The sequence below is a fragment of the Arachis ipaensis genome, chromosome B8 (genome assembly GCF_059453495.1).
Source record: "Arachis ipaensis isolate K30076 ecotype BB chromosome B8, ASM5945349v1, whole genome shotgun sequence".
NCBI classification, from domain to species: domain Eukaryota; kingdom Viridiplantae; phylum Streptophyta; class Magnoliopsida; order Fabales; family Fabaceae; genus Arachis; species Arachis ipaensis.
The window spans coordinates 136,725,331-136,748,797 of record NC_142443.1 but is presented as its reverse complement, the minus strand read 5'-3'; the positions used below and the strand labels follow the sequence as shown (position 1 = coordinate 136,748,797).

Below are 23,467 nucleotides of genomic sequence, written 5' to 3'. Positions count from 1 at the left end.
TATAAAAATAAGAAAAAGGAGGAGGACGAAGAGAAGGAAGAATTCGAAAAAAATATAAAACAGAAAAATAACACAAAAAATTTGTAAACTGCGACACAAAAGTTTTTTAAAGAGTAAAGTGACAAATAAACTCATGAGAATTTATACTTTTAACATTTTAGTTCCTAAAAAAATACTAATAAAGTTCTCTATGATAACAGATGTGGACACATTACTTTTAAATTAGTTCCTATAATTTAGATAAAAAAATCTTAATTTGAACTAATTTTCCACATCTGAAGGATATTATTAGTATTTTACTTAAGGACTAATCTGTCCAAAATATAAATTCTTAAAAATTTATTCTTTTTTAAATTTGATACCAAAATTTTTTAACTATAACATAAAAATTTTGTAATTAAAAGTTTTTAAGGTTCTGGATTTAATGCGGTAGTTTTTTGAGAATTTATTTTGTTTTTTCTTTTTTTTTGGTTGTCGCTTTTTTTTATTTTAATTATGTATTTTTTTTATTCTTGTTTCTTTTTTGAAAAAGAAAAATAAAAAAAAAAGATGATAATAATAATGTGAAAAAAAAAAAGAAAAAAGTTAAAAAAAAAGGGCAAAAAAAAGAAAAATGCAGAATATGTTTTATATTTTTGTTTCAAATAACATATAAAATTAAAATATATTATTTTAATTCAGTTAGAGACTTGTTAAATAAAAGTTTAGATGCATAATTTTTCTGATTTTCTTATTGGCTTTAGCTTATTTTGCGTTATGGAATTGATTTTCAGTGATTAGAAAGCCCTACAACCTCCCACCAATATTCAATTGTCAGATTCACAAAGTAATATTCTTTTATTGAAGTTAAAAGAAGACTATACACATGATAACTTGTGAATTATTTAAATAGCACACGTAAATAAGCAAAAATGTACTTTAAATAACTAGTGCTATTTTACATATGCTTTACGTCAATAAACAAAAATATATAGTGAGTAATTGTTTGTGTATATATAATATTTTTTAACTTTGAAATATTTAAGAATTTGAAATAACTGATTATGAACCAAAAATATGTTATTTTAAACGAGTATACTACTACTACTACTAATAATAATAATAATAATTTATTATTATTATTATTATTATTATTATTATTATTATTATTATTATTATTATTATTTGTACACTCAATTTAGTATATCACTTTTATTCATCTAATCCACAACTATTAAATAAATTGCAGTTTTTATCCATTTTTATTTATCTAATATATTTTATCTTTAGATATAAGTTGAAGCCTGAAATAAATATCGCATGAAGTGTAGAAATAACATTACTTTTTGATGAAACAAGAAGGGTTTCTCAACTGATGCATAAGGATATATATTGATTAGGATTTACAATGAACATCATAATCTTATTATTGGTCACTTCAATGAGGAAAAACTGCTGGGTCAATATCTTAAAGGCATTAACTAACACATTGTCTGTATAAAGATTTATAGACTGTCAACCAAAACTATAACTTTTACATACAATTGTTTTTTAGTTATGCAAAGAGTTAAATTATTTTAGTGACATGGCCAAAATAATAATAATAATAATAATAATAATAATAATAATAATAATGATGATGATGATGATGATGATGATGATGATGATGTGAAAGTGAAGTTGAAGTGGGAAAGAAGAAAAAGAAAATAAAGATCAGAATTTGAGTGTGTGTTTGGATTATGGTTTGCAAACTGAGGTTTGTATAAAATTGATTTTGTAGAATTGATTTTGATCAAAAGTGAGTTAGTATTAACGTGGTTTATGTTTGGTAATTTTTATTCAAAATGGATTATAGTAAACTAAATATTGTTTGGATTACATTATTCAAAATCACTTTTAGATAAAAAATTACAAAAAAGGACATGAATTTAAATAATTATTTTATGTTATCTTATAATTTTATTTTAAATATTTAAATAAATTTTAATATTTTTTTAGTACTCTCAATATTTTTTAGTACTCTAATAGGATTAATAGAATTATAATACAAAGTAAAAAAAATATTCCATACAAAAAAAAATAACAATAACAATAAAAGAACTCATAAAAAAACAGAAGTTTTATAAAAAATAATAATATTACATAAGAGAGTATTAGAAAAAAGTACTATAAAAAAAATAAACATATGAATAATGAAGGACATAATTGGTACATAAAACCTAAAGTTCAATCCAACGTGAAAAGGTGAACGGAAAAGCTAGAATTTTTAGCTTTTGGTAAACCTGGGTTGAAGGCAAAAATCACTTCTGCGTTTACAGCATAAAAATATTGCCAAACATAAAGATGAAGCTTTCAAGAAACTCAAACGAGCTTCTCTCTTCTCCAACGTAAATCCAAACACACCCTACTATTTAGACCATTGAAAGTTGTTATGAATAGCATTAGTTACCACACACTCAACTTTTCATTTTCTTCACTTTCTACATGTTCCAAATCTTTTCAGCAGTTGGATGAGTTACCACTTAACAATGGAACTACATTTAGTGGTTCTACAAATATCATTGTACAAGGATAGACCTCTTTGATTGTGCTTCATTCTTTTGCAAAAATATCATAACATAATATTATCCGTAAGCATCTGAGCTTTAATTTGAAGTGGATGCTTTTATAAAATGAATAGCATTAGCAATTTATGGCAACTCCATGAATTGTATATGCTGCTTATGCAAATCTTATCAAGTGCAATTTGGGATAGGAATTTTCAACCCCAAGAGGGAACACAATGCCAAACACACCCTTAGGAACAAGCAGTGAGCACAAAATTTCACATCCATATCATGGTACTCAATTAATGAATTTCCACAATTACCAGGTTCACCAATACCATGTTCAAAGCAGTAGTCCTTATAGAAACATACTACTTATGCAATTCACATATGCACACAGCACACGTTCAAGAAAAAGGCTGCTCAAAGCATGAGTCATGTAACTCAATGAGGATTGAACTTGGTGTAATATAAAGGATTCCCCAATACAAGTTGCAATTTCACATATTGAAATCTACACAAACTCACTTTCAGTCTATATACATAACATCCTGCACAACAGGACTAGCAGTACAAAATGCAATCCATACAAATTGCCTCAAAAGCAAAGGAACTTAAAATGATCAGTGAAACACCAAACAAAAACACATTATTAAGAAACACATGCATATTGTTTGCAGTGAACGCATGTTCACCAACATACTTCAAAGTGGCAGAGTGGTTTTATTGCCGGGATCAAGCAAAACCAGACTATAACCTTTCGGATAGGTACTTTGCCAGGGAATCAACTGGCCTAGTGGAGTCGAAGTTTCCAGAGTTTCGATGCCTTATCTTCATGCGAGCAAGGTAATCAACAGCAATCCAGGGGAAACTCAGCATCACCACATTCCCCAAACTACCTGGCTCCTGGCTCTCTCGGGACTTGAATTGCAGTTCAAGGGACTTCTTTACCCACTCAGGATGATATGTCACCTGATACCACGCCGAAGCTTTCTTTTCATACAACAGATTCTTTTCTTCGTCACTTAATTCTCCTGCATCTGGATTCAAATTCAATTTCTCGAACATGTTCCGGAATTCTTTTTTCAGGGCACTATATGAGTGCTTGAGTCTCTCCTTCAGCTCCCCTTGCTTCCTACTGTTGTATTTTGGCATTGACCAGATCTGCCCAGTGACAACCTCCTCTTCTCTTTTCACTTTATATTGACCAAGAAGTCCACTCAATTGACCATCATAAGAGCACTTCTTTTCCCATGCATCAGCAATAAAATCAGCAGATCCTGGAACCTCAAGATCTGTATCGTAAGGTATGTCATCTGTTGGATAGTTCAAATCAGGTGCATCAATTTCTTTATCATAGGCATCTTTGATACTCCTGTAAAGTCTGCCAAGGATTTTTGTGGATTTATAGGATTGGTGCGGCTCCTTGCCCATAAAATCAGGGTACAATTTTGGTTTCAATTGAGGTGGCATGGCAACAATCTTCCCAGTCTTTGGAAAATCAACCGCAGTTGCTGCTAACTCAGCCAGTTTTATGCATTTCTCGTCCAAGGCACCATACTCGCTGCAATCGGCATGTACAACATGTGCATTGCATATGGTACCCAAATGCTCATTGACCATGTTTCTGACAAAAAAATCTACAATGTCCTGCAGAATGAAAGACAGACAACTTTCAATTGCTGAGTCACACCGTTAACAGAAAAAAGGCAATGAGAAAAACCAACTTAAAGCATATCCTAAATCAAGGTTGCAGAAGACTGTGCAAGTCCGTACATAAACATGTGCAACATAACACACACAACATGAAGCTAAAAACATACTATGTTTTATTTCCTAATTTACTCACAATTCGGTATTACATTAGTACATAGTGTTCCCCTATATGAAATATTATCTCATTAATGCAAGTTCCTACCAGAAATTCACACAGAAATGAAATTAAAATTTTCATATTAACCATGGGCCATGAACAATACTGCACACTACTGCTTGTTAAAGAGGAAATTCATAGATAAAGTTTGGAAAGAAAGGCATATACCCGAGTAGTGACTTGACGGTTGGTACGTTGGCTTTCTTGTGCAGTATAATCCATAGGTATCCAGCTACTCTTACTAGGTGGAATAAGATTTTCATCCCATGTGGCAAAATAAAGATCCCCATCAAGATCACTTCCAGAAGCCTCATTTGTATGAGGTCTGTCCCCTTTTTGAGGGAACACAAGACAATCATGTAAATGATGCAATTCAGGAGCATCAACTGCCTCCAAAACTCTTACATCACCTGGGTGAAGACAAGGATTTTTGGCTATAACCACCAAACCTTTCACTATGTGAAGGTTCTTTGTCTCTGAAAATCTTGACCCATGCTTTGAGAAACAATTCTCAAGTGAGGGAGTAGACACTTGAACAAAGCATTGCCCTTGTTCAAGCACAGCCAACTCATCTAATACACCCATCAACCACCGGCCAGAAGATACAAAAATCCTAGACTTTTCTCTGAGTCCCCATAACTGTGCAGCACGTGTGGAAGTCAACATACCTCTAAGGTGAGGTTCATTTTGGGGGTTGAAACCACAACTTAACATTATTGCTGCAGCATTTCCATGCTCAGCACAGGATTTCGTAAGAACTTCAAATGCCACATTGGCATCCACAAGCATTTCATTTAACCTTGAAATCATTGCCTCCTGCATTTGCCAAAATATTTCATCTGATACATCCAATGCTGAAAGCAATGTTATAATCTGCCTATTCAGAAATCCAGGCTGAAACCTAGTCCAAGCACAAATCTCCAAGGTCTTATGATTAGAAGAAAACTTGTCCATACTAGGCCTTAAAGAGAGCCGATGCTCATCCCTTTTGGCAGGCCAAGAGGCTACTACCCCTTTAAAACCAGCAAATCTGATCTGATATGCAGAGGGCACACTGTCCAATTTCAACTTTTCAGCAACTTCCCCTGCCAGATCAGTAGTAATAATACCAATGCCATCAGAGAAAACATAGTTATTCCTTACAATATCTGGCAAACGATAGTTAACCTCAGCATCTGCAACTTGAACTGTTGCATAAGTGGATGAAAAACACTGTCCCATCCGAGCAGCACATTTTGCAATATTGTGTATTTTGAACTTTCCCATCCAATTTCTTATGGTATCACAAGTTTCGTTGCTTGCATTAGCAAAAAACCAAGCAGAACGATCCCGCAGTTGATTGGAAGAGAAGGCCAAAAACGAATACTTTCGGCCACATAAATGAAACCCCTCTTCCAAGATATTCTTCACCCTCCTATATATTAGTGTCTTCTGCGGAAAGGAGTTTGAAGTGATTTCCTTCACTATGGGAGCAACATAATAGTTAAGAGCATTCGCATTGATTGTTTGCATGCCTTCATCCATAAAGGTGACCCTTAAGAAACGATCTGAAAGTTCTTTGTAGTTTCTAAGAACCCTGTTGGACAGTTCAACCTCTGGTGGTATACAGTAGGCTTTAGTTGGAGTGATGACCAGTCTTCTAACCTCAACAACATCATCTAACTGTTTCGAGTTCTGAAAAAGTTTTGGATTTCTGAGCAACCATTCTTGGACTTGTTTCAGCCTCTTAGCTGCATCAAACACTGGACGCTTGTATGAACATAAGTGTTTCAGGGCAGCCACATTGACCTCCTTAGGCTGATTTCTCAGCAATTCAAAAAACTCGTCTGACAAACTGTGTTGATTGATTATACCTTTGTGCAAGACAGCATTAACCAAGAATATAACATCAAAAGCAACACCTTTCTGTGAATGAATGCAGAAGAAAGGATCTGACATGGACACACCAAAATCTAGTTCATCCAGTACCCTAGGTGGTCGCCTAAGTGAAATATCTTGCACTCTTTGAGCTCTCAAGTAATGCATGGCCTTAACCAATTTTGCACCATGGCGTGGTGGTATTGAAATTCTATAAAAATTGCAGCGACCAATGGCCCCACTTGGTGTAAAATCAGTGGTCCTAGCCCACGGATCGTCGTCATCAAGCAAATCAATTGGAGATTCTACAATGTCATCATCTGCAGTTCTATACCAAACCCAAGGAGCTGAAGCAAGGTGCAATAAAACAACAAAAGATGACATATCCTTATATTGCTTTATCTCATTTATGTCTCTCACCAAGAATCCCACCTGAAAATCACACTTTATGACTGCTTTTGTTTCTTTTCCTTTGAATGCAAATACAACGTCCTTATTGAAACAAACTTTGCACATGCTATCAAAAGGATCCACTAGAAAGTTTACCCCTTTGTTAGGTCCTCTCCAAGCGACTACAAATTCCTCAGGCTTAACTAAAGTACCAATTTCAACAAGTACATCACACATCTTAAAAGGAGTTGTCTTTCTCCTCCTCTGCCTTAAGAAGTGTGGATTTTCAGGACCACAACTAACTTTCAACGGCGAGTTATTCAAAACTAGATCACCTCGACCTGCAGCACTAAGAGCCTCAGCTACATATTCCGACATTGCGAAATGCACAAAGGCATGGGGCTCCACCTTCTGATAGGCATCAGTTTTTTTAACCCGTGTAGTATCAATGATGCTGAAATCTGGATATGACTCTGGAGGGGTCCAAGATGTTTTCAAGCGACACCTATCTACCATTCCAATTTTCTCTTCCAAGAATACCACAAGATCATTTGCTCTGACCTCACGGTCAAATCCACCAATGCTAACCTGAGTAACCACAGTCCCCTTTTCACTTCCTTCAGAATCCATTTTCTCAAGATCCTGAAAAATTATAAATCGCACAATTTATCAGAAATTCAGAATTCACAAATCAATACTTGGCTGCAGGAAACCTTCAATCCCAACAAATCCCCAAAGCCGAATTCATTAGGTTATAAATAAGCAACAAACCAGCATTCAAAACAAACACAAGTAGTTCACTCCTCTAATCAATTTCGGCTTAAGTTTATTAAAATATAAAATATATTAAAAGTACGAAAAAGGAAAAAAAATAGAGAAAATAAGTTCATGTTTTGCTGGCAACCAAACAGACCCTGTACATACATCAAATGCAAATAACTAAAATACAAAACATATCCAAGCATTTCAAAATGAAAACCATTACACAGAAGAGAAAACAATAACAGAAGAAAAAGCCAAAAAAAAAATGCAACTTGGGACTTGAGAGGCACATTTCAACAAGTAGCTTGTAGAACACAATTTACAAAACAAATTAACCTGTGAAAGCACAAAGGGAGAAAGCACTGACATCCAAAACGAAAAAGATTGTGTAAGCTACAGCTCAGTATGGAAAGCAACAGAACAAGCATCAGTTACATATAGATCTGATCCAAAAATTCTTTGTTTCTCCTTCTTCAGTGAGTCAAATCCTAGAATTCAGGCATCAATTACAAGTTAAAGTTAAAACAGCCGCACAAGGAAGCAGGGCTTCAACTCTTAACAACACAGAAGCATAGGATTCGATGCAGAGGGAACATGTGTTGCAAAGTAACCCTCTTTGGCTCTTTCCCTGTACCCTAATTCTCAATTGCAATTAAAGTAGCACTCCTAAGTCCTAATTTCTAGAAAAGCAAATGGTGTAACATGGCTGACCCATTAACCAGCAAGGACTTAAAAGATACCATTTTGATCAATACAATTAATCTAACCTAATCAAGCATCATCATCATCATCATAATCAACTGAACAATCCAACGACACCATCTTGATCATCAACCAATTATAGAAATAAAAAAAAGGAATTACATTACAGGAGAAAGTAGAAAGATAACTGATTGAATGAGGAGTGGGAATGGGAAAATGGCGAAGGAAAAGTGGGATTTTGAAGTTGGAAGAAGAAGAGTGTGTTGGAGTGAGGGGGTTTAGAATAGTGTGAGTGTGAGTGTTGGAAATGAGTTGCCTTCGGAACGAAGTTTATGAGAGTAACTAACTAACTACAGACAACACAAGCATCGCCCCTCTCCTCCTCTTTTTCTTCTTTTCAAGGTTGCGTGAACCAAACCGGTTAATGAACTGATAGAGTGACTGATTTAATGGTTTAATCAAAGGTTAACCGGTTTTATTAAATATAAAATTATTAAAAATTTAATATATAATTTTAAATATTTAAATTTAATTATTTTTAAATTAATAAAATTTAAAATTTTATAATTTTATGTAATAAATCATTCATAATCTATTACTTTATAAACAACTTCCAAGTTTATAACTACAAAAATCAAACAAACACACAATGATCTACCACAAAAAAAAAACATTAATACGCAAGTTTTAAACTAAACAAAAACACTACTCATCACAAATCATAATAATCATTAAGAGTTCCCATAAATTAACTCAGCAAAAAATACTCAACACAATCATTCAAATGAACCATCAAACATTATTTTAGAAAATCAGCAACAACATTATTTCAGAAAATTTAACAAAATTCAACAAAACAGCAACAACATTGTTTCAGAACAACTTAGAACAATAAAATTATTTCAGAAAATTCAACAAAACACCATCAACCATCATCCATCGAAGTTTAACAAAATAAGCAAAAATTAACAAAAATAGAAAAATCAGCAACTTGGAGTCAGATTTCAGTGACCCAAAATCAGTAAAATTGACAAAATAAACAAACATAAATTGAAGCAGCTTTGTTAACCAACAGTGAGGGAGGAAGGAAAGTGAGCTCGGACAATGTAAACTAAACATACCTTTTTAACCTTTTATTCTTTGTGTAGATGCAAAAATCTTTGAACCAAAACAAAATATTTTATTTATTCTTTATTTTTTACTTTTTTAACAAAAGAGTTTTGCCTTGTATTTTATTTTCTGACATTTTCTTTAAATATTTTATGATGTATATTGATAGGATTAGTATTGAACTAGCCTAATTAGAGAATTATACTATGAATAGAAGTATGATGTAATAATATAGGGATATCCATTATGTAATGAGAAACTCTATTTTTCCTCTTTGGCCCTAATTCTAGGGATTTCTCCTCTATTCTGTCTAATTTTTTATCTAGTTCTCTATTTCTTGATACAAATTTGTATCAAATGGTGCTTTCATTGAACACCATACCAAACTCCCATGATAATTCCTCGGATTCGATTTGGGATCAAATTCAAACTAGTTTACAAAGCTTGAATTCAGATTATCAAAAACAAGATACTTGAAGAAATTCAAGCAACTTGCACCAAAATTTGTGCAACCTTGCACAATCATCAACAACTCCAGCGGTCTCCAATTTTCCAGATTCACGACAACCCAGAGGCAGATAATTCAACAACTCCTGAAGCAGAAATTTCCACAGCTCTACAATTTGGAGAACAACACACCATAGGAGCAGAAGGAGAATCCTCAGATTTTAATTTGGTAATTCAATCACAACAACAGCAACTTGAAGAATCACCAAGCAGAAAATTTAGTTACTCATCACACAGCAATTCAGCAACAAATCTACCAGCAGAAAATCTCACAACAAACTCAGATTATGCAATACAAACAGAAATTCCAGTTCACACAGAAAAAGAAGAAGAAGAAGAAGATGAAGAAGACGCAGAAGAAGAATCAGATTTCTGTTTCCTAGTCCAACCACAGCAGCAACAAGCAAAATCAACAGAAATGGCAGTTCAAACAACAATTCAGCAATCCTCATTGTCAAGTTATATTTACAAAGATGCGGTGCCACAATTTCAGCAACAACAACAAAATTCATGCCAAACTTCAAAAATCATGGATGCAGAAGAAGAAGAACTCGATGCAAATTCAAATTCAACAAACAATTCAACAACAAATTTGCAGAATGTATCAACAATTTTGGATCCAGATTTTCAAATCCACATCAAAACAAAACCTCGAAGGTGTGGCGGAGGATTCCGGCGCGTTTCTCCGATCTTGGCAAGACCAGCTCCACTCCTTGCGACGGTCTTCCCTTGGGATCGTGAAGAGGAGGCTCCAACGACGAAGAAGCAGGTGGCAGCTGCGTTTCCAGGGAATCGCGACGGAGCACGAGACAGTGACGGGTTGCCGCAGCTAGCAGTGGATTCTGCAGCGGACGGTGCGAACGGAACCGAGGGAAGGTGGAGAAGTAGCCACTGGAGCCAGACGGTGGTGCTTGGCTCGCCGACGGTGGTTCTTCCGACAGCAGCCCCGCACTTAGTTGAGAGGGAGAGAGGAGAAATGAGGTTCTTGCTTGTCTGATCCCTTGGGGTTTCAGTTTTCTTGTGAATTGTGAGTAGTTCTGAAGAACACTTTCTGTGTGCGATGACCAATTAATTTGTGCCACGTGTAAAGCCACTACACGACTCTCTCACCTTCTCGTTTGCCCTGTACTTAAGGTCTAAGTCTAACCGTCTAAGGGGGCCATTGTATATTCCTGATTTTCTTTAGAATTTTTTTAAAGAGAAACTGTTGGGTCTTGGGGGTAGTAATATTTAGTATTTTTTGTTTAATTTTTATAAATAAATTTTATTAATTTATATGTATAAATTTTGAAAAATATAAATATAAGTTATATTAATTTATGTATGTAAATTCTTATAATTATATATTTATTGTGCATAAAATTCTTGTAAATATGAAGATAAATTATTATTCGTTAAGTATAAAATAAAAATAATAATATTTATTAGTCATATAATATTGTTTTAAATTAAAATTTATATTTATTTTTATATTTTTTAAAAACTATTCACATTTTTATATTCTATTAATTACTTCATTGTTGTTACAAATGTAATAGAGATATGCGTAGTCTGGTTTATTGTAAATGAATTTGAAAAAAAAAAAATAACGACGAAACTATGTTTACATATATCTTGTAATTTATCTTGTAATTTACACGGTAAATGAGATATTGATAACAAAATCTAAACAACTAAGAAGGATGTTTGTACCACTATTTTGATAAATTTAGAAAATAAAATCGATATATTTGATTATGATTTTGAATTTTTAGTAGCAGCATAAAAATATTATTTTAGGATTGTTTGATTTTTTTAATTAATTATAATTAACTTATAATTTTTATTAAAATTTATATTTTTTTACAATCTTGAGGATAAAGTTATTTTGAAGGACATGATAATAATAGAAATAGTATTGGACTAGTCCAATTAAAAAATTATACTATAAATAAGAGTATAATGTAATAATATAAAAATATTCATGATGTAATGAAAATTTTTATTTTTTTAATGGCCCTAATTAAAAAAAAATTTCTATTCTCTCTGATTTTCTATCTAATTCTTTATTCTTTGATAAAAAAATCGCATCATATATATTTTTACTTCACCTACCTTGAAATTAATAAGCCAAACCCAAAAATTAAAAAAATCAAGTATAAATAAATATAAAGTTAGATAATGAATTTTTTTCAGTTAATACAACAACAACAACAAAGCCTTGTCCCACTAAGTGGGGTCGGCTACATGAATCAAACGATGTCATTGTGCTCTGTCATGTATCATGTCTACAGAGAGACCGTTTACATGTAGATTTCGTTTGACCACCTCATGGATGGTCTTCTTAAGTCTTCCTCTGCCTTTCGCCCTTTGTCCATCTTTCATCTCATCCACCCTCTGACTGGATGTTCTATCGATCTTCTTCTCACATGTCCAAACCACCTGAGACGCGATTCAACCATCTTTTTCACAATGGGTGCTACTCCAACTCTCTCCCTTATATCTTCATTCCTTATTTTATCCAATTGCGTATGATCACTCATCCATCTCAACATCTTCATCTCTGCCACACTCAGCTTATGTTCGTGCTCCCCTTTAGCCGCCCAACACTCCGTACCATAAAGCATAGCCGGTCTTATAGCGGTGCGATAGAATTTACCTTTAAGTTTTAAAGGCACTTTTTTGTCGCATATAAAACCAGATGCACTCTGCCATTTTGACCAACCTGCTTGGATCCTATGATTTACATTCTGTTCAATCTCTCCATTATCCTGTATGATGCACCCAAGATACTTAAAACTTTTAACTTTTCGTAGGATGTTTTCTCCAATCTTCACCTCTATATTGGGGTTTTCCCTTCTCAGACTGAACTTACATTCCATATATTCCATCTTGCTACGACTTATGCGCAGACCATACACTTCTAGAGCTTCTCTCCATAACTCCAACTTCTTATTTAGGTCTTCCCTTGACTCTCCCATAAGGACGATATCATCGGCAAAAAGCATGCACCATGGCACAGGCTCTTGGATGTGCTCTGTGAGTACTTCCAAGACTAATGTGAAAAGGTATGGACTTAAGGATGATCCCTGGTGTAATCCTATACCAATAGGAAATTCCTCTGTCACACCACCTTGAGTCCTCACACTAGTTGTGGCCCCATCATACATGTCTTTAATTGCCCGAATATATGCGATCCTTACTCTCCTCTTTTCTAAAACCTTCCATAAGACTTCCCTTGGTACCCTATCATACGCTTTTTCCAAATCAATAAACACCATATGTAGATCCCTTTTATTACTATGATACCTCTCCATCATCCTTCTTAATAGGTATATCGCTTCAGTGGTAGATCTGCCTGGCATAAATCCAAATTGGTTCTCTGTTACTTGTGTCTCTTTTCTCAACCTCTATTCTATCACCCTTTCCCATAGCTTCATAGTATGACTCATAAGCTTAATCCCTCTATAGTTTCCGCAACTTTGTATATCCCCCTTATTCTTGTAGATAGGTACCAATGTGCTCTTTCTCCACTCATCAGACATCTTCTTTGACCTTAAAATCTCATTAAAAAGCTTGGTTAACCAGTTGATGCCTTTTTCTCCAAGACCCTTCCAAACCTCAATCGGGATATTATCAGGTCCTACTGCCCTGCCATTTTTCATCTGCTTTAGAGCCTCTTTTATCTCGAAGTCTCGAATCCTTCGATAGTAGTTAAAGTTTTGATCTTCTTCCCTTGTGCATAATCGACCAAGGCTCGGAAGAGTCTTCTGTCCCTCATTAAATAACTCGTAGAAATAGCTCTTCCACCTTTCATTAATCTTCTCCTCTTGAGCCAACACCTCTCCATCCTTATCCTTTATGCACTTAACCTGATCCAAATCTCTCGTTCTTCTTTCCCGACTCTTTGCGATTCTATATATACCTTTTTCTCCTTCTTTCGTGCCCAAAGACTGGTAGAGACCCTCATATGCTCTTATTCTTGCTTCACTTACAGCCACTTTTGTCTCTTTCTTAGCCGCCTTATATTTTTCCCAATTATCTGCATTGCGGCATAAAGATCATTCTTTAAAGCACTCCCTTTTTATCTTTATCTTTTCTTGTATACTCGCATTCCACCACCAGGACTCATTGTCTCTTGGTCCTATTCCTTTAGATTCACCAAAACTTTCTTTTGCTGTTCTTCTAATAACTTTTGCCATCTCCCTTCACATCTCTTCCGCGCTTCCATTCCCATCCCACTTTGCCTCTTCTCCTACCCGTCTTAGGAAGCTTCTTTGTTCCTCACCTTTCATCCGCCACCACCTCGTCCTTGAGTTCTTCGTATAATGTCTTTTCCTCAACTTTTGCTCAACGCGAAAATCCATGACGAGCACCCTATGTTGTGTTGTCAAACTCTCTCCCGGGATAATTTTACAGTTAATGCAAAATTTTCGGTCGACTCTCCTCAACAAGAAGAAGTCGATTTGAGAGCTTGTCATGCCACTCTTATAGGTTATAAGATGTTCGTCTCTCTTTTTAAAACATGTATTTGTGATGAGAAGATCAAAGGTTGAGGAAAAGTCCAAAATAGTTTTACCCTCGGCATTGATCACCCCGAAACCATGGCCTCCGTGAATACTCCCATATCCAGTCACTTCTCTCCCAACATGGCCATTTAAATCTCCTCCTAAGAAAATCTTATCTCCCAAAGGTATGCCTTGAACCAAACTCTCTAAATCCTCCCAAAACCTTATCTTGTGTTGTTCATCTGAACCCACTTGCGGCGCATAGGCGCTAATCACATGGAAAGCACCTCCCTCCACCACAAGTTTGATAGAGATGATCCGATCTCCCACCCTCTTGACATCCACTACGTCCTTCTTCCACTGCTTATCCACAATTATTCCAACCCCATTCCTATTCTTCACCTTTCCTGTATACCAAAGTTTGAAACCAGAAGTATCCAACTCCCTAACCTTTGCACCCACCCATTTTGTTTTTTCTAGGCACATAATATTAATCTTCCTCCTTGTCATGGTGTCCACCACCTCCATGGACTTTCCTGCTAGAGTGCCTATATTCCATGTCCCAAATCTCAATTTTCTGTCGCTTCGACCTTTACCTTTTACTTTGTGAACTAGCTTATTTATCCTCGTCCGTTCACGAAAACGCGAGAACCCTTGCTCATTTAACACTACATCCGGACACCGATGCAGCGGCTCTTGCTTTGACACTGTACTCGAGCCATACAGCGCGTTGCTTCCGGGCAACGACCTAACTTTAGCGCAATAATGTCCTTAATTCATGTCATGGGGTTCGACTATATTTTTATGTTGGTTGTCGAAAACCTAACACAACCCTCCTCCTTTATTCGGATTTGGGACCGATTATGTATCGCAAGTGTAACATATGTGGAGTTTAATACTAGACCCTAAATAATAAGCTATTAACTCTAAATTTTAAATTTTAAACTTAAATTCTTAAAATCGACTAATGTTAGTTAATTAAAAATCAGGTATTATACTTTTTCTTAAATATAATATAACATTAATTGTGTTATTAAAAATTAACATAATAATTTGAATAGACTAGTTAATATAAGTTCAAATATTAATTATCATCTTTTCATCAAATATTTTGTTAGAGGAGCTTGATAAGTGGAGATTTTCGATATTTGACACCTGTCAAGATATTTTAGAGGTATTAAAGCAGTGAATGAGCAAGTTCAAACTGCTGGTCACAAGCCACGAGCCAAAATGAGAAAAACAGGTTAACTCCTATTTTAAACGAGTTAAGAAAATATAAACTTGACTAGACTCGTATGATTGAGTTAGTGGACTCATTTGAGTTTAATTTTAATGCAGTATAAAACAATTTTATATGTGTATTTAATTATATAATGTTACATTAACAAAAATAATTATATTTTATATTAATTATATGAATAATTATTTAAAAAATAGATATAATCTAAAATATTTTATATTTTTAATATATCAAAATCAAACTAAAAAAATTATTTTATAATTTTAATAATTTTTTTATTTAATATCCATATATATAAAAAAAAAACTTCATCATATATTCATATATTTTTATGATAAATTATCTAAAATCTCTAAAATTAGTTAATAACAAAAAATATTTGTATATCAAAAGAAAAATTATATATTCAGAAAGAGAAAGTCAGACAAGCCAATTTGTATCCGTTAAATACAAAAACGAGTTAAATTTACAAGCCGTTGTTATTTTATTGATTCAATTTATTCATTTTTATGGGCAAATTCGAAAGAAAAAATTATAGGTAAACAACTCTTAACTAATTAACTTTAAATACTCATAATTAATAATTATTAATTTTATATTTTTTAAAAAATTAGCATTATTAATTAGTGACAAATTAAGTGGTAGTTAACTAGTTGGGTGTTAGTAACCCAGCGGAGTTCAATCCAAAATGTTCGCTGAGTCAAAGGTTCGTTTTACGGTTCTATTGAAACGACCCAATTTCTAGTACGTCATGATCATATTAGAAATTGAATGCTACTAACTTATCTTCTAACTATTATCTATCATTTATTATATGAGCCTGATTCGTTGTTAAAAGTGTAGTTATTTTGCGAGGTATTTTTTTTTTTTGAAAACGTTTAATCTAACGTTTGGAATTGAAAAGCAGAATCATTCATTACCAATTCAAAAATAATAACAAATAAAGCAATTATAATCAACCACACTTATATACATCTCAAACAGTTAACAACGTTCAGTGTATAAACCTTTAGTTAGAACACCTCTAGATATAGCTAGATAATAACTATATACATAGAGTTAAACCCCCAAAATGGTCCCTGAGATTGGCGTTATGTACTAAAATCGTTCCTGAGATTCCAATTGCACCAATTACGTCCCTGAGATTGAAAAAAATGCACCATATTAGTCTCTGACCTATTTTATATTAACGACGTGATGACATGACATGATGACGTGGACTGTAAGTGACACGTGTCACTTCATGATTTGGCCACGTGTAATGGTATGATGATGTGGTGATCCGTGACACGTGACATGTTGCCGTGGATGGTTGTGCCACGTGTCACAATGTTATTTGGCTACGTGTCCGTTTGTGCCACGTGTCACAAAAGTATTCGTCCACGTGTCATCCATTATATCATCGTTCTATATGCACCAAATTAGTCCCTCACTTTGCATTAAGTGACTCGTTTTAATCCCTGAAATTGAATGTCGTGCACCAAACTAGTCCCTTCACCAATTTTTTCTCATTTTTTTAAAAAAAGAAGAGAGTATCATTTTGATCGGATTGAACTTTTAATTTGAGTTTTAGTTCAGAAGAAATCAAGTTTTGAAGATTAAGTGTTCATGAAGTTTTCTCTCTTTTCTCTCTCTTCAACTTCGGCCAAGGAAGCATCAAATGACCAGCTGAAGTGTCTTGGGGGTGAGGGGAGAGCTGTGATTAGTTGGCTTGGGAGGTGGTTAAAATAATATTAAAATATCTCAAGTGTATAACTACTAAAACTAGATGTATTGGAACACACGTAAAAACGTATCCAGAAAATTTTTTTTCTGAGCTACTAGCATAAATAACACTAGTAACATATTTAATATGAGAATAGAAGATATATGATGAGGCATTAGCATTGCTAAAGTCATCAAAGAGTGCTGGTATTAAACTGCACCAGAAAATTGTGAACCCGATTAAACCGATATCCTGATTTAACTAAAACAGACTAGGTAACATTATAATGTTATTCAAGCAGCTCTAATACTAATATAATAATAATATTATATTACTATTTCTCTTCTCTCATGAATCAAGTCTAGTTCGTCAAACTGAGACTAATTATGGAAATCAAAATAAAAAATTCCTAATCGATACGGCTGAAAAACTAGGTTCTTCACGACTGCGCTGTCGAACTTGCCTCCAAAGAGGTTCTGGCTTAGAGATGACATAATGATAATAAGAATTGAGATGCTTGATGATACAGCAAAGGTGTTCTCTTCACTAATCTTCTAATAAACTCCGTGTCTTTAGAAAAGATCTCGCGTACCCGAAAACTATGTTGTTACATCTATGACATCCAAACACAAAACTTTTCTTAATATATGAATTTTGAATTCCCACTATACAATATACATGTATGCATATATTTGTCACTTGAAAGTAATAAAATTAAATTCATTGAGGTAATCATGGGTTCCCACTTCCCTACTGATCATGAGTGCTCAAGAAGCCACCCACAAATCCAGCTCCATTGCAATTTCCACATAACATTTCCTTCCTTCCCCTGCAATGAAAAAGGAAAAACAAATTGTAAGGAAATATTATAGGAAAGTAACATTATTTTAAATTGAGAGTTATTTTAAGAAAAGAAAAATAACAATTTGTTAATATACCCGCAAAGCCAGCATGAGTCACCAGCTTTAAACTGTCCATTGAAAACATCAACAGAGTTCACCCCACTACCTTTGCACTGAGAGCATTGAACTGCTCCTGTTTATTACACAAACAAAAACTATAATAAGATGTCATAACTGCATCTTATGTTTTCTCGTATTCTTATCTTTTTAATTAAACAAATTATGTCAAAGATATTCAATTTGAATGAGTAAGAATAACCTCCAGTTATCTTATAAGTATTGCATAAGTTCTTTTTAATTTTATATCATATTTCGTTTAAATTACTTCATTTAAAGATAATTGAAACAAGAATAAATTCAGAAAATTATATTAAAAAAAAATTAACATATCTTTATGATAATAAAAAATCCCCTCTAATTTTTTTAATTTATTTAAAAAAATACTAAATGATCATCAAAATTTCTCAAAATTTATTATTTTTAGTCATTAGTTAGTCATCGATATTTAAAATACGAGCTAAAATATGTTATTGGGTTACTAGAATAAAAAAATTAGGTACCTGACTAAAAATAATAAATTCAGATGGTCTTTCAACAATTTTTTTAATTTTAATATGTGGTCAAATTAATAAGATCAAAGAGAGAAAATAAAAGAAATTGTATATTATATTATAGCCATGAAAAATGAGAGATATTAATCTTACCATTTCCATCACAATCTGCACATATCATACTATTGGGTTTGGTGTTTTGCTGGTTTCCTTTTGCATTAGCCTACATCAAATAGAGAACTAATTAACCAGTGTGTTATTATAGCTTAGTGCTAACTAAGCTTAAGGAGAATAATTAAGATAAAATCCTTTTGTACCTTTGCAATGAGTTTAGAAGTGGAAGAACGTTGAAACACAGAGTTGACTCTGTTGTGCTTTGAATTTGCATGGTTCTTAATATAAATACCTAAGCAACATAAAGCACGATATATAAATAAATAAGTATCAAATTTAAATGACTAATAATATATATTATAAAGATAACAGAAATCAAATGAAGATATAGTGTGTGACCTGGCGTTGGTGTAATTGTAAGGGAAGTTAGAAGTGATAGGCACAGAGCTGGAGCCATTGTAGTTATATTTTGTTCAAGTGTTGGTTGTGATAAATTGATAATAATGAAGTATTATCAATTGAGGAGGTGGGGACGGTGACTTAGATATTATGGTGCTGCTGGACACTAGGGAAAGGAATGGTTGATTGAGATATTTATTATTCAGATATTTTTCTTTTTGCTCACTTGCTCTTGTATTTGTCTTTTTTATTTGGTAGCATTGCATTTTGCTTGTTATGTTTTCTTAGTAGAGTGATAAATAAACTCTTAAAAATTTATATTATGGATAAATTAATTTATGAATAAAAAAGTATCAATAAAAAATATGTAATTGTAAAAGCCGACTTAAAACCGTCTATATAAATGAGTATGAAAAAAATTATGTTATTTGAGTTATAACTTATTGTCAATAAAGTGTTCATATTTGCACGGTAATTATAATATAAACATTATCCCATTATTTTACTTAAGGAGATATATAATACTTACAAGAAAAGTAAAATATCAAGCAGAATTCTAATATGCGAATTGTTAGCAAAAAAGTATTAGATTTCTTAACCACTTTTTTTTTGGAAGAAATCACAGTAAAAATCCCATGCTCAACGAGAGTGTACATTTGGTCATATTTGCATTGCTCACATAACGCACGCAAGCAAAAGCAAGAACTTGGCCACAGAAGTTATCTCTTTGGCTCCAATGGAGAAGGTAAACCATGCATGTAGTAGAGAATCATATGACACATTAATAGCATTTAGGTAAATTTCATTTTAGGTAAATCAATTACTCTGCTGAACTTTTAAAACAACAACAACAACAACAACAACAACAACAACAACAATAATAATAATAATAATAATAAAAGATAAATTACAATAACACTTCATTATATATTTAGGTTTTTTTTTTATTTAGATAAACAAAAGAAATATATTATTTCCAACAATAAGCAAAAGTGAAAATAGTTGCTTGAATAAGCAACAGGTATAATTTTGCAATACCCTAAGGCAATTGAAATTAAAGAACATTTTGCATGAGGTAGTAGAAAATTGAGTATTTATTTAAAATGAAATACATTTTGCTTGAGCTTCATACAAAATGAGGTGATTTTCCCGCCTAAATTATGCACATTGTTTGTGAGAAGGCATAGTAAATGGGCCGAATTCTGTCAAGCCGACTTCGTATAATTTGTTTAAAAAAATGGGTCGGATTAGAAATCTGAGACCGCTATAATAAAAAAATTCGCTTAACTCGTACGAACTAATTTACGGGACAGAGCAGACTTATCCGCGCGGATCCATACATTATATTATTTGTTTCAAAAAACTTGGTTAATGATTATGTTTACTAGATATTTAGAATTATAAAGATTTTAGTATTTGTGAATTTAGAAATCATAATTTTTTTATCTTTAGAAATTATAAGTTTATTAAAATATTTGTAAAATTATATATTTTTTAATATTTAATAATTAAAAACAAAAACAAAAATGGGCGGACTTAGCCTACCAACCAGCCAATCCACCATTAGGTGGGATCAGGCACGGACCTAAGTGTTAGAGTAAGTAAGGGGGCACTTGCCCCCACTCCCATTTCAATTTTTTTTAATATATATATATATTTTAAATTTTAAATGACTTCGTTACAAATAAATTAAACCTAATTATTTAAAGTTCTAAATCCATTTTATTTTTCTATCATTTTCACTATTAGTTAACCTAATCAAATTTAGTATTTTTTCATTCTCAAATTTCAGTCGTCACCACTTTTTTATTCTCTTAAACCGTCTTTTTAATTTCATATTTTCAACATTCTTTTTCTATTTCTTTTTTAGTGGTCATCTTTTCTTTATCAAAAGATAAATTTTAAATATTTTTTTATATAACTCTCTATGATTCTATGTATCTTTTAATTTTATTATTTCTCTTTTTGATATTTTCAATTGTAAATTTTAATTCAAACAACTATAGTATAGGTATTAATCTAATTTTTTATTCTCAATTTAGTGATCCTTATTATTTATTTGTTTATCTTTCGTTCTATTTTATTATATGTAATTATGTTGCATATAAATTTCTAAAGTCAATTGATCAATTTACTCATTTAGAATATATATTTTTTATTTTTAGAAATAATAATGAAAAAATATTTTTCGTCTTATTTTATTATATGTAATTTTTTATTTTTTTGTATTTGAATAATTAATGTGCACTTTAATTTTATGTTTTTAAATTTAGATTAATATATCTTTTGATAGTAATGTATATTATTTTTGCCCCCCTAACATAAATTTTCTGAGTCCGTTACGGGTGGGATGGAAATATGGAATAAAAATTTGGGATTGACAGACTAGCCCACCAAATGACGTACTTTTGGTGGGACGGACTAGCTCTTTGCCATTTTTAATTACAAAAAAAAAAAATTACATTGTGATTCATCTAAAATCTATAATTAAAAACACATAAGTTTGTAAATTTTTTTTCACTTACACAAATTGATAAATTATAAATTAATCTATTTAAATAAATAAAAATCTTTTTATACCAAATTGCACAACTGAAACTTAGAAGTGTTCACATTTATATTATAAACAAAAATGCAAATATACTTTTAAGCTACTAGTATAAGTTTAAGAATTTAATTTTATACAATATAATAATATATTATTATATAAGAAAAATAATTAATTTTTAAATTTATTATTTAAAAATTCATAAATATAATTAGATATTTGTGTAAAAAAATTCAATTTTTAATTTACATTCTCTTGTTATCGTTTTTTACACGATCTCTCTTATCGAATTCTATATTATTTCTCTTATCCCGCTCTTTGAACTTTTTCTGTCAAGCACAACATCTCTTTTTATGTTTCTACTATCACCGTATCGCACGCGTCTTTTTTAACTATTTGATCGAAATTTATTCGTCCAACTTACGAGAACATATTAAATTCTTATTTTATTTTTATTTGTTATCTTATTTTTTTTATAAACAAAATTTATTATATTTATCTTTTTCTAAAATCATCTAAAAACTCTCATTGTTTTAACTTATTTTAAAATTTAAAATTAATTTAAAAATTAATATAAATAAGTGGCATGTTCTCCCATAAAACAATAACCATGATACAATAAAACAATACTTCTTCTTCCTTCTTTCTTCTCTTAGGAGAGAGACCATTGCCATGGGAGTCCCGGAGACATTACGCGAGCCCTGCCCTGATCGTATCCTCGACGACATAGGCAGCGCTTTCGGCATGGGAGCCGTCGGAGGCTCCGGCTTTCACTTCATCAAGGGCTTCTTCAACTCTCCCATGGGTTCCCGCCTCCTCGGCGCGTCACAGGAAGTGCGTCTCAACGCGCCGAGAATAGGCGGAAGCTTTGCGGTTTGGGGTGCACTCTTCTCCACCTTCGACTGCACCATGGTTTATGTTCGTCAGAAGGAGGATCCATGGAACTCAATCATATCTGGATTCGCTGCCGGAGGATTTCTCTCCCTGCGTAAGGGACCCGCCGCCGCCACGCGGTCCGCCGTGTTCGGTGGTATCTTGCTGGCCCTTATTGAAGGAGGTATGATCATGCTTGACAAGACCTTCGCTGCACGGCAGATGCAGATGCCGCCTCTCACGGAGGAACCTATGCTGGCTGGTTACCCTTCAGGCATCGGATTTCCGGGTCAGCATGGTCCTCAGCCTTCTCCGCCGACGGCCTCGAAATCGGAGACTAAAACTTCTTGGTTTGGTGGATTCTTCGGTGGAGGGAAGAAGGAGGAGCCGGCGTCTGGTGGAGGAAGCGAAACGAAGATCCTGGAGAGTTTTGATGCCCCACAGGTTCCGAATTTTGAGTACAAGTGAAAGAAACAACAAAAATAAGAGAAATAATTGGTCTTGGTGGGAAACAAATTCAAGGGTTAGGGTTAGAGTTTTTCTTTGACCGAGATTTTCGTATCAAAGATTATTGTGTCACATAAGTAGAGTTTTCAATAAACGTGTTCTTTTTAAATTGATACTGTTATGCTATGTACTTATGTAGTTATGTAGCTTGATTTTGCCGCCAAAGTATGGACATTTTAGAAAGATAAATGATTTCGGGTAGTATTGCACAGGGTGTTCAAAACGGATTTGAACCGAAGTAAATCGATCAACTGAATCTAGAAAATCGAAAATCGAAAGAACAAAAAAAACACGTTTTACTGTTTTAGTGTTTTTATTGTGGTTCGGTTCGATTTTTAGTTTTAACAATAAAAACCCCAACCGAACCGAGAAAATAAAAAATCCTAAAAAAACCAAGCCCACCCTCCAACGCCAA

The 23,467-nt window shown here is 33.1% G+C and overlaps 2 protein-coding genes and 1 pseudogene across 3 annotated transcripts; 1 reads left to right on the top strand and 2 right to left on the bottom strand.

Moving 5' to 3' along the window:
• Nucleotides 1-3,040: 3,040 nt before the first annotated feature.
• RDR6 (RNA-dependent RNA polymerase 6) lies at nt 3,041-10,856 on the bottom strand. Its single transcript, XM_088497244.1, has 3 exons — nt 10,377-10,856; nt 4,567-7,287; nt 3,041-4,175 (listed from the first exon to the last, which is right to left on the bottom strand). The coding sequence occupies exons 2-3, from the start codon at nt 7,273-7,275 to the stop codon at nt 3,276-3,278; spliced, it is 3,609 nt and encodes a 1,202-aa protein (XP_088353370.1). The 5' UTR covers nt 7,276-7,287; nt 10,377-10,856; the 3' UTR covers nt 3,041-3,275.
• Nucleotides 10,857-17,385: 6,529 nt separating this feature from the next.
• On the bottom strand, nt 17,386-19,292 carry LOC107612008 (protein BUNDLE SHEATH DEFECTIVE 2, chloroplastic). 2 transcript variants are annotated; one of them, XR_015896498.1, is made up of 6 exons: nt 19,125-19,292; nt 18,929-19,017; nt 18,765-18,834; nt 18,097-18,193; nt 17,837-17,987; nt 17,386-17,792 (listed from the first exon to the last, which is right to left on the bottom strand). XR_015896498.1 is itself a non-coding variant. In XM_016313855.3 (5 exons), the coding sequence occupies exons 1-5, from the start codon at nt 19,180-19,182 to the stop codon at nt 17,909-17,911; spliced, it is 393 nt and encodes a 130-aa protein (XP_016169341.1). In that variant the 5' UTR covers nt 19,183-19,280; the 3' UTR covers nt 17,673-17,908. The 2 variants fall into 2 exon arrangements, 1 of the variants encoding a protein (XP_016169341.1); XM_016313855.3 differs by having other exon boundaries at nt 17,673-17,987; nt 19,125-19,280.
• Nucleotides 19,293-22,303: 3,011 nt separating this feature from the next.
• On the top strand, nt 22,304-23,265 carry LOC107612074 (mitochondrial import inner membrane translocase subunit TIM17-2 pseudogene; annotated as a pseudogene).
• The last annotated feature ends 202 nt before the right edge of the window (nt 23,266-23,467 follow it).

Bases quoted from the DNA above. Each gene is read 5' to 3' on its own strand.
- RDR6 (XM_088497244.1), bottom strand. From the start codon at position 7,275: ATGGATTCTGAAGGAAGTGAAAAGGGGACTGTGGTTACTCAGGTTAGC. The intron at 4,176-4,566 runs GTATATGCCTTT...TTCATTCTGCAG, and splicing joins ACCGTCAAGTCACTACTCGG to GACATTGTAGATTTTTTTGT.
- LOC107612008 (XM_016313855.3), bottom strand. From the start codon at position 19,182: ATGGCTCCAGCTCTGTGCCTATCACTTCTAACTTCCCTTACAATTACA. The intron at 18,835-18,928 runs GTACAAAAGGAT...TATTTGATGTAG, and splicing joins CTTCTAAACTCATTGCAAAG to GCTAATGCAAAAGGAAACCA. The intron at 18,194-18,764 runs GTAAGATTAATA...TGTAATAAACAG, and splicing joins TGCAGATTGTGATGGAAATG to GAGCAGTTCAATGCTCTCAG.